Source organism: Camelina sativa, chromosome 5 (genome assembly GCF_030686135.1).
Source record: "Camelina sativa cultivar CO46 ecotype springtype chromosome 5, ASM3068613v1".
Classification (NCBI taxonomy): Eukaryota; Viridiplantae; Streptophyta; class Magnoliopsida; order Brassicales; family Brassicaceae; genus Camelina; species Camelina sativa.
Genome location: NC_141884.1, coordinates 11,318,435 through 11,328,535, shown reverse-complemented (window position 1 = coordinate 11,328,535; position 10,101 = coordinate 11,318,435). Strand labels below are relative to the sequence as shown.

Sequence of the window (10,101 nt, the reverse complement as noted above, 5' to 3'; positions counted from 1 at the left end):
TTGGTTGTGCGACTTAGTAACAAGATAAGGTGGTGCTCGGGGTACAAAGTTTCCGTGAGGCGGGGTTTTGGAGGAAAGTTTCCTGAAATAGAAGTTTCCAAAAGTGGAAAGTTTCCAAAAATGGAAAATGTTAAATATGGAAAGTTTTACGGGAGTTAGAATTTGTCCATTTTAGCGGTGGAGAGCCTTGGAGGGGCTTCTGTGTGGCCTTAGTGGCGGACTTTTGAGTCAGTGTGCCAGTGTGTGGCGGTCTTTTTAGACATTGTGTGGTCTTTGTGACGGGCTTTTTAGCCAGAGTGTCTTTGTGACGGTCCTCTTTAGGATATTTATTTGGCCTTGGTGGCGGTCCTCTTTAGGACATTTGTCTGGCCTTTGTGGCGGGCTGTTTAGCCAGAGTGTCTTTGTGACGGTCCTTCGGGACAGATGGTCTTTGTGACGGTTCTTCGGGACAGATGGTCTTGGTGACGGGCTTTTTAGCCAGAGTGTCTTTGTGATGGTCCTCTTTAGGACATTTGTTTGGCCTTGGTGGCGGTCCTCTTTAGGACATTTGTTTGGCCTTGGTGGCGGTCCTCTTTAGGACATTTTGTTTGGCCTTGGTGGCGGTCCTCTTTAGGACATTTTGTTTGGCCTTTGTGGCGGCCCTTGTGGCATGTATATGATCCTTGTGTGGTCATGAGGTATTCCAGTGAGGGGATATGTGGTTGGTAGGACATTGAGATGTTTTACGCGAGCCACGGGAAGGAAACCTGGATCGGGATAGGACTCAGACGTGTTCAGAATTGTTTGTTCGCGGCTATTGGAGGACTTAGGTTATCCTAGTACTGCCATATTCAGAGACTTTGTGGCTTGAGAGTATGGTTGGTATATCGACTTCGGATGACGGTCCGGAGGCGTGCTATAGGGTGATGACCCGAGAGACGAGTTGGATTTTTCCTTATATATTATGGCATGCGGGTTTAGGCCCGATGAGGAGCTAACATTTGGCATGCAGACTTAGGTCTGATGAGGAGCCAATAAGAAGGTTTAGGCCTATGAGAAAAAGGAAAGTCCAAAAGTTGAGAGCAAATGACGCCTGGAGCGTGAGTCTATCACCTAGAGGTGACCTTCCGTAAATTGGTCGGAGGAGTGCGGACCGTGGAGACGGCTGCATGGGAGTCCTTGGCTGATGGTTGTTCGAGATTCAAGGACGAATCTAGTTTGGTGGGGGAGAATTGTAACATCCGTGAACCGGAATCCCGTTTTGGGATGTGCATCGATCGATGCAGTAGGAGCATCGGTCGATGCTGGCTCAATTTTGTGCGTTTTGACTTAAGTCAAACGCTGCGTTTTGGGCAAAAGGGAAAAGAAAACCCTTGAATCGTTCTTTTGTCTCATTAGTCGTGGGTAGCCGATTTTGAGAGAAAGAAAAGAGAGAAACCTGTTCTTGAGCGTTCTTGGTGATTTCTGGAGATTTGTGGCATTTCTTGGTGAGATTTGTAGCTGGGATCGTTGTAGGAGCTTCCTAGTTGCTTGTTCTTGGTTGTTTGAGGTTCAGATTCTTCTGTGGCAAAGGTAAGTGCATGACCATGGCTTATCTAAGCTAGAGGATTCTTTAATCTGCTTGTTGTGTGATGTTAGGCTTGTTAGATCGTTGCTATGGACGTTAGGAAGCTTTCTTGTGGCTTGGGATCGAGTTTTGTGGTTGTAGGAACGAAGGTCCGGCGAGAAGCTTCAGGGAAAACACGGTGCTCGACGTTGCGTCGATCGATGCATAACTTGCGTCGGTCGATGCAAGTGCGAGGACGGCGCGTAAAACTCTAGGGTTTTCGCGTTACGTCGAGCATGTGTCGGTCGATGCGGATTGGGTATCGGTCGATGCAAGTTACACTTGCATCGATCGATGCAGCTTCTGTGTCGATCGATGCTTCCCTATTTGGCATCGGTCGATGCTTGTTGGCGTCGGTCGATGTTGAGTCCTGGTTTGTTATTGTCGTTTGTTGATTGTTGTGTGTTGGTTATTGATACTCTATTGCTTTTGTGTATAGCCCAGTAGATGGGAGGATTGGCTTACTGAGTGTTTATAAAATACTCATGCATTGCAATATGTGTTTGTGGTGCAGGTAAAGACAAAGTGTGATTGTGGAATCAAGGCAATGAAGAGGAGGATGTTCTAGTGGTTCACTTGGTTGTCTAGCTTCTGTTAGGTTGCTAGAGTTGAGTCCTAGAACATTGTTTAGGATTGCTGGTTATTTGATTTATGTTGTTGGATTATTAGTTAATGATTGCATTTTATACTGGATACTAATATATTGGTTATTATACTTATTAGATATTATTTATTGGTTATTGGTATTGTTATTCCGCTGTTGGTTGTGATTGTGGTTAGGAGGCTAGTGGGTATGGGACCGCTAGTTATAGTTTATTTATTATATTATATTTATTATTTATTATTTATAAAAAAAAAGGTCGGTCGTTTCACGAGGGTTGTGCGTAAACCCGTGCATCTTTCGGAACTCATGGAAACTTGTCCACAAGAAAAGAGCAAAGGATTGATAAAAAAAAAAAAATGATACCCTAGAAAATTAGGGAGAAATCAATCCTCTGGAAGTGAGAAAAGAGAGAGGAAAGGGAGCATATGAAGGAGGTCTTGGGCGATAAGAGGTTGAAGGAGTTAAAAGTTCAATGATCGATATTCCATCGGCGAGACTACACTTTTTACTAATCTGATGTAGAGAGACAACAATGGGAATGCTGAAGGTTCTTTAAGGTTGTGGAGTTCAGAGTAGGGAGTGTTGATTCTTATCACGGGCAGAGTACAAAAAGTAGTTTTTAATTTGATTTGATGAAGAGTGCAAAGAAGAGGTTCCCAAGAATATCTGAGTTTCCACTTTCAAACCTTTTCTCTGTTCCTAAGTTTTTGTCTGTTTTTGCTTGAGGACAAGCAAAGATTTAAGTCCGGAAGAATTGATGTATCTGTATTTTATAGGATTTTAACTATAGTTTTTATACTTGTTTTGAGTCTTTTATAAAGTCTAAGTGTGCTTTTAGAGTCTTTTTGGTCTTTTGAGAGTTTGTACAGGTTCTAGGTTACTTTGGAAGGAAACTGAGTGTTTTGGGGATGAAAACATGCATCTTGAGCCAATTTGGTGAAGACTGATCGAACTAGCAAGCAGATGGAGAAAACATAGAAAAAGCATCTAGGATCGGCTGATCCGCATTCGGGATCGACCAGTCCCGTACCCGAAGCAAGTTTTCCTTTTTCGTTTTAAACCGACTTTTAGGGTTTTATTTTGATATTTAAGTTAGAGGCTCGGCCTCCAGAGACATAAACTTTATTTTTCTGAGAATATTTTGTATTGAGAGCTGAAGGGAGAAGATCTCTAATTCTTCTTGACACTTTGGAGAAGATTTCTAAACCCTATTTTCTATTTTTTGGTAATTCAATTATGTTATCTTCATCATTGATTTGTTGTTTCTGTTTCTCTATGGCTGAGTAGTTTTACTGTTGGGTTTCGGGTTTCAAAAGGGGTTTTATGATTCTCTAATTTAGATTGTTAGATTTGGGATTGATTTATTGAGTTCTTCATCTATTGTTGTTCTTATTGCTTAAACTAGATTAGCTACCTAGTTTATTATCATAGGCTTAATTCATCTAGGCATCAAAAGTGTTGTTGAATTGCTTGAAAGAACTTAGGTGAGCAAGGTGATCCTTAGCCAACGACAGTTAAAGTTGAGGCACCTTGTGAACATAATCAAACTTGAACTTACTGCTTGCTAGGATTGTTAGATTCAAACGACAGTTTAGAGTTTTATCAATTCCTTGCATAGATAACTAATGCTGCGACAGTAGGTTAATTTTACATTCGAGATTTGAGTTCTAGAACGGTATATAATGCTATCCCAATCCATCATCTAATTTCGTGGTCATGTCCCCTAACTGATTCCATGCGCCCAATATTTCCTTTTTGATTTAGAAACAACTTATTTACTTTCCGTTTTTAATTATTACTTGCTTCACAAACTTCCTCTTTTGTCTTAGCTATATTTGATCTTCATAGTTTCATAGTGCAATTGTTTGGTCTCTGTGAATTTGATCCTGAAGTGTTACAACGACACCACTGGATCGTGGTTGAGTGTGCTTTGGGTTATAAATTGACCTTTTGATCACACACCGATATATAATTTCGTTTAATTGCAACTTTTAGATTAGTTTAATAATTTTCTATGTGTTATGAATATAGAGTTTAGGGATAAAGCTCTTGTTATTTATATTGATTAATCCCGAGGTTACATGCATATATATAGTAGAGTACAAAGCTAAAGCCTAAACCGAGCTTCTTGAAAGTTGTTGTCGGTAGCGATTTGGTGAAGAGATCGGCTGAGTTGTCGCATGACTGAACTTGCACCACTTGAACTTCTCCGGTCTTTTGTAGTTCATGTGTAAAGAAGAATTTTGGTAATATGTGCTTCGTCCGATCTCCCTTGATATAACCTTCCTTGAGCTGTGCGATGCAGGCTGTATTGTCCTCATAAATTATGGTTGCTTCTTTGCTGTCTTCCAATCCATTGTCTGTCCGAATATGCTGAGTCATGGACCGCAACCAAACACACTCACGGCTGGCCTCATGTATTGCTAGTATCTCTGCGTGATTTGATGATGTGGCTACAAGGGTTTGCTTCATAGAACGCCAAGAGATTGCTGTACCACCGTGTTTGAACACATAGCCTGTCTGTGATTTACCATTGTGTGGATCGGATAGATAACCTGCATCAGCAAAACCAACTAAATCATCTTTGTTATAGTTAGTGTAATATAGACCAAAGTCTGCCGTACCCTGTAGGTATCGCAGAACGTGTTTAATACCATTCCAGTGCCTTATGGTCGGACAAGAACTATATCTTGTCAGGAGGTTCACGGCAAAACATATGTCTGGTCTAGTGTGGCTAGCCAAGAACATTAACGGTCCTATAACACTGAGGTAAGGCACTTCAGGTCCGACAACTTCTTCATCGGCCTTCTTGGGAGCAAATGGATCTTTATCTACATATGTGCTTCTCACAACCAGGGGGCTAGTCAATGGGTGAGCTTGCTCCATGTTAAACCTCTTGAGTACCTTTTCTGTATATGCCTTTTGATGCACAAGGATATCATTGTTTCTGTACTCAAGCTGCAATCCCAAACAGAATTTTGTCTTGCCTAGGTCTTTCATCTCAAATTCTTTCTTGAGGTATTCTACAATTTGTGCGATTTCCCCAGAGGTTCCAAGGATGTTCAAATCATCCACATAGACTGCTATTATCACAAATCCTTTGTTTGCAAACTTCTTTATAAATATACATGGACTGATGGGGTCATTCCTATAGCCTTTCTTTGCCAAAAAATCGCTAAGTCTATTATACCACATTCGACCACTCTATTTCAGTCCATAAAGCGATTTGTCTAGCCTTATGCAGTACTGTTCTCGAGAACCACTCTTATCTTTGAGTTTTATTCCCTCTGGTAATCTCATATAGATTTCATTATCCAGTGGACCATATAAGTAAGCAGTTACAACATCCATTAACCGCAAATCCAGTTTTTCTCTTACAGCCAGACTTATTAGATATCTAAAAGTCGTTGCATCCATCACAGGGGAGTATGTCTTTACATAATCTATTCCTGGTATTTGAGAGAATCCTTGTGCTACAAGCCGTGCTTTATATCTCACGATTTCATTCTTTTCATTTCTCTTTCTTACAAAGACCCACTTATGTCCAACTGGTTTAATTTCAGGTGTTATACTTAAGATCGGACCAAACACACTTCTCTTCTTCAAAGAGTTTAACTCCACATCAATAGCTTCTTGCCATTTAGGCCATTCTTTGCTTTGAGTGCACTCTAATATGGATGTGGGTTCTAGATCCTCATTTATCTCAAGTGCTACCTTGTATGCGAATATATCATCAATGTCGACATCTTTTATGTTCCATTTAATTCCAGACATGATATAATTCATTGAAATCTCATTATTATCAATATTCTCAGGACCTAGAGGTTCAGCGTCCTGAACCCCATCCGGCTCCTTATCATTTGCCGTGGCCATGTCTGTACTTTCGGTAATTCCCTGAACCTCGGTCTGTTTTGCACCCTTAGACTTTCGAGGATTTTTGTCTTTGGAACCTAATGGTCTACCTCGTTTCAAACGGGTTTTATACTCTGTAGCAACTTGAATATTGTGTTCCTTCTGAACATCAATTCGTACTGGTGCATTGCAAGCTGGTATGTACGATTTTGTTACTCTCTTTGGGTCAGCAAAGGAATCTGGTAATTGATTAGCTAGCTGCTGTAAATGTATAATCTTTTGAACCTCTGCATCACATGCTAGAGTTCGAGGATCTTGCCAATTTAAGGATGTTTGATTCCATGTTAATTCCTTGACCAGCTTGCTAGTCTCACCACCTAACATAGGGAATTCGGACTCAATGAATTGACAGTCCGCGTATCTGGCCTTAAATAAATCTCCTGTTAATGGCTCGAGATACTTTATAATGGTGGGTGACTCATATCCAACATATATTCCCATCCTCCTCTGAGGTCCCATCTTAGTTCTCTGTGGTGGAGCAATAGGTACATAAACGGCACAACCGAATGTTTTGAGATGGGAAATGTCTGGCTCTTGACCCGTTAATAGTTGGGATGGTGAATATTTGTGTTCACTAGATGGCCTGATGCGTATGAGTTCTGCCGCATGTAATACTGCGTGTCCCCAAGCCGACACAGGGAGCTTCGATCTCATTAACAATGGTCGAGCTATCATTTGTATTCGTTTATTAAAGGACTCAGCTAGTCCGTTTTGTGTATGGACATGTGCCACAGGATGTTCCACACTCACCCCCATGGACATACAGTAATCATTAAACGCTTGGGATGTGAATTCACCAGCATTATCTAGACGTATAGTCTTAAGTGGAAAGTCTGGAAAGTGTGCTCTTAGCCTTATAATCTGAGCCAACATCTTAGCAAATGCTAGATTTCTTGTGGATAACAAGCAAACATGCGACCATCTGGTTGATGCATCTATCATCACCATAAAATATCTAAACGTCCCACTAAATGGGTGTATTGGTCCACATATATCACCTTGTATCCTTTCCAGAAAGTTTAAAGTCTCTCTTGTGACTTTTACTGGTGAAGGCCTTATAACAAGTTTCCTTTGTGCACATGCTACACACATGAGATGTTTAGGGATAACTTTCCTTTCACTTAGGTTATGCCCATTCGAACTCTTAATCAGTTTACGCATCATGTTCGAACCCGGGTGGCCTAGCCGGTCATGCCATAGAGTGAACTGTTCATTGAACATTCTTTGCTTATCCAAGTTAGCCTCTATCATATTAATCTTAGCATGGTATAAACCAGTGGCTAGTGCAGGTATAGTCTCTAGGACCTTCTTTTGTCCTTTTACATTTTCTGTAATGTATAGGAACTCTCTAGTTCCTTCACCCTTGGTTTCCACATGATAACCATTTAATCTTATATCTTTAAAGCTCAATAAGTTTCTCTTAGAGCTGGGTGAATATAAGGCATCACTCAATTCAATATGTGTGCCATTAGCCAACAGAATGTGAGCCTGGCCGTAGCCCTCTATCAAGTTAGCTATACCCGCAATTGTACTAACATTGGCATTTTTCATGGTGAGGTTTATAAAATATCTTTTATCTCTTAAAATAGTGTGGCTGGATCCACTGTCCACCACTAGTTCACTCATATCCTCAGCCATTTCTATATAAAACAACATATGTGTTTTAATTTAATAAGGCAAATAATTTATAAAATAAATCCTTGAATTTAAACCAAATCAATTATCCAATACATAGAAATAAATCAAAACATGAAAGCATAGTTTTAAACCAAAATAAAACCAAAAATTCATTCATCCTCTTTAAGGAGATCGAAAGTCTCTAGGGAGTCATCATTCTCATCATCGAGATGCACCAATAAGTTGGCTTATGGGTTTTTCTTCAAACTTTCTTGATATGCATCAATTAGATGTTTGGGAGTTCTGCAGTTTCTCATCCAGTGGTTTGACATACCACATCGGTGACAAACCGATTTTGCCTTAGTTTGTGGCTTGGAAATACCACGACCTCTACCACCACGTCCGCAGCTGGCTTGGCCTCCTCGACCACCACGTCCTCTGCCACCACGGCCACGGCCGTAGTGTCTCTCTCTGTGGACGTAGTTGGTCTCTTTAGGCTCTTTAGGCTCCTTAGGCTCTGCAGGACTTTTCTTTCCCAAATCAACTTTGTGTCCTTCTGGTAATGGGGCTGTACCAGGAGGTCTCATAGCACTATTCATCAGCAATAGTTCATTGTTCTGCTCAGCTAGCAGTAACACCTCATTGAGTTCCCCATACTCGGCATACTTTGTTTGCCGGTATTGTTGCTGAAGAACCATATTGTTAGGACTAAAAGTAGACAAAGTCTTATCTATTAGCTCCTTTTCTGTTACCACAGTACCACACAGCCTAAGGACTGAGACAATCCTAAAAAGCTCAGAATTATAATCATCCAAGGTTTTGAAATCCTGGATCCTTAGGTGTTTCCAATCGTACTCGGCCTTTGGAAGGAGCACCGTCTTTTGGTGCCCTTATCTGCGTTTAAGCGTTGTCCAAAGGTCGAGAGGATCCTCTATGAATAGGTACTGGTTTTTGAGACTCTCAGCAATGTGATGATGCATATGCTGGATACACTTATTCTTTTGCTTGTCCGAGCTCTTATTACCCTCTTCTATGCATTTGAACAAGTCTTTTGACTTCAGGTTGATCTTGGTGTTCATTGCCCATAGCAAATAGTTGTCACCAGAAGCATTCAAGACTGGATAGTCTAAGTGCTTAAGACTTGCCATCTGCGCACAACAGAAATAAACATCCGAATATTAGCATGCGATATTTAAGATCGAACCATGCACTCAATCAATAGGACATGCGGTATTTGAGACCGAACCATGCCTTAGGCCATGCGATATTTAAGATCGAACCATGCCTTGCCACATTTGGTTTATGGTTTAAATTCATGCATGCAACAAAAGCAAATAGTCTAAGCATGCAACAATTTTAGATAGGATTTCCTTTTTCTTAAGTTTCCTATTTAGTCTAGGATTTAATCTTTTAATACTTTGGATAATTGCTAAATTAATTTAGGAACTTATCCTAATGTTTTAATTCCAAAAATATATGCTTTTAATCATTATGGAATTTTAACAAAATTTTTCTCTTGATCAGATTCAATCCTAGATCACAAAACTAATTCATGCAGCCGATTAAACATTCTTATGCGAATTCGATTTCTTATATGAAGCATGAACAATCCAAGTTTTAAATCTCCTAGAACAGTTAGATCAAATCCTATCTTATGATCCTAACAATTTAATTCTAGATTCTTATGCAACACAAACAATCAAGCAATCATAGACAATTTAATCAACCAATTCGGATTTTTAAGTTTGATGTAATATAGTGCAATTTCTCAAACAATCTAACAACCTAAACAACTGATTTTAAGTTTTAGGATTTAAAGGATTTAAGTTTTGTTAGATTGTATACTTGGATGTCTTAAGGGTCCGATATTTTAAAGGTTCAATTCGGTCATAGGGTTTTGAGAGGGTTCGATATTGTTTACCTTAACACCACAAGGATTCTGACCAGATATGATCTGGGAGCTAAAGACCTCAGATATCTCACAAACCTAGATCCTCGAACAACTTCCACGAACCACGAACTGCTTCCCGCGAACTCGAACTGCTTCCCGCGAACACGAACTGCTTCCTGCGAACAGCTCCTTGCGCGCGAACTCACCCCCGAACCAAGTAACCACAAACCTCGATAAGGTTTTGAGAAGATCTCGATCACGAGCTAAGGATGCTCGTGTATCAATAGAAAGAACTTCGAGACCAAGAGAAGATCTCGAAGGAGATGAAGAACAAGAGGCGGTTTAGGGTTTTAGGGAAGAAGAGAGAATCGGCGGCTGCCTTTAGGGTTTTAGGGTTTGAGGCTATCGTGCTGATAACGTGTTATGAATATAGAGTTTAGGGATAAAGCTCTTGTTATTCTTATTGATTAATCCCGAGGTTACATGCATATA

The 10,101-nt window shown here is 40.4% G+C and overlaps 1 protein-coding gene across 1 annotated transcript; it reads right to left on the bottom strand.

Annotated features, from left to right (window-relative positions):
* Positions 1 to 7,966: 7,966 nt before the first annotated feature.
* On the bottom strand, positions 7,967 to 8,866 carry LOC147943571 (uncharacterized). Its single transcript, XM_087512279.1, has 2 exons — positions 8,664 to 8,866; positions 7,967 to 8,504 (listed from the first exon to the last, which is right to left on the bottom strand). Exons 1-2 carry the CDS (start codon positions 8,864 to 8,866, stop codon positions 7,967 to 7,969), a joined length of 741 nt encoding a protein of 246 aa, XP_087368405.1.
* Between the last annotated feature and the right edge of the window lie 1,235 nt (positions 8,867 to 10,101).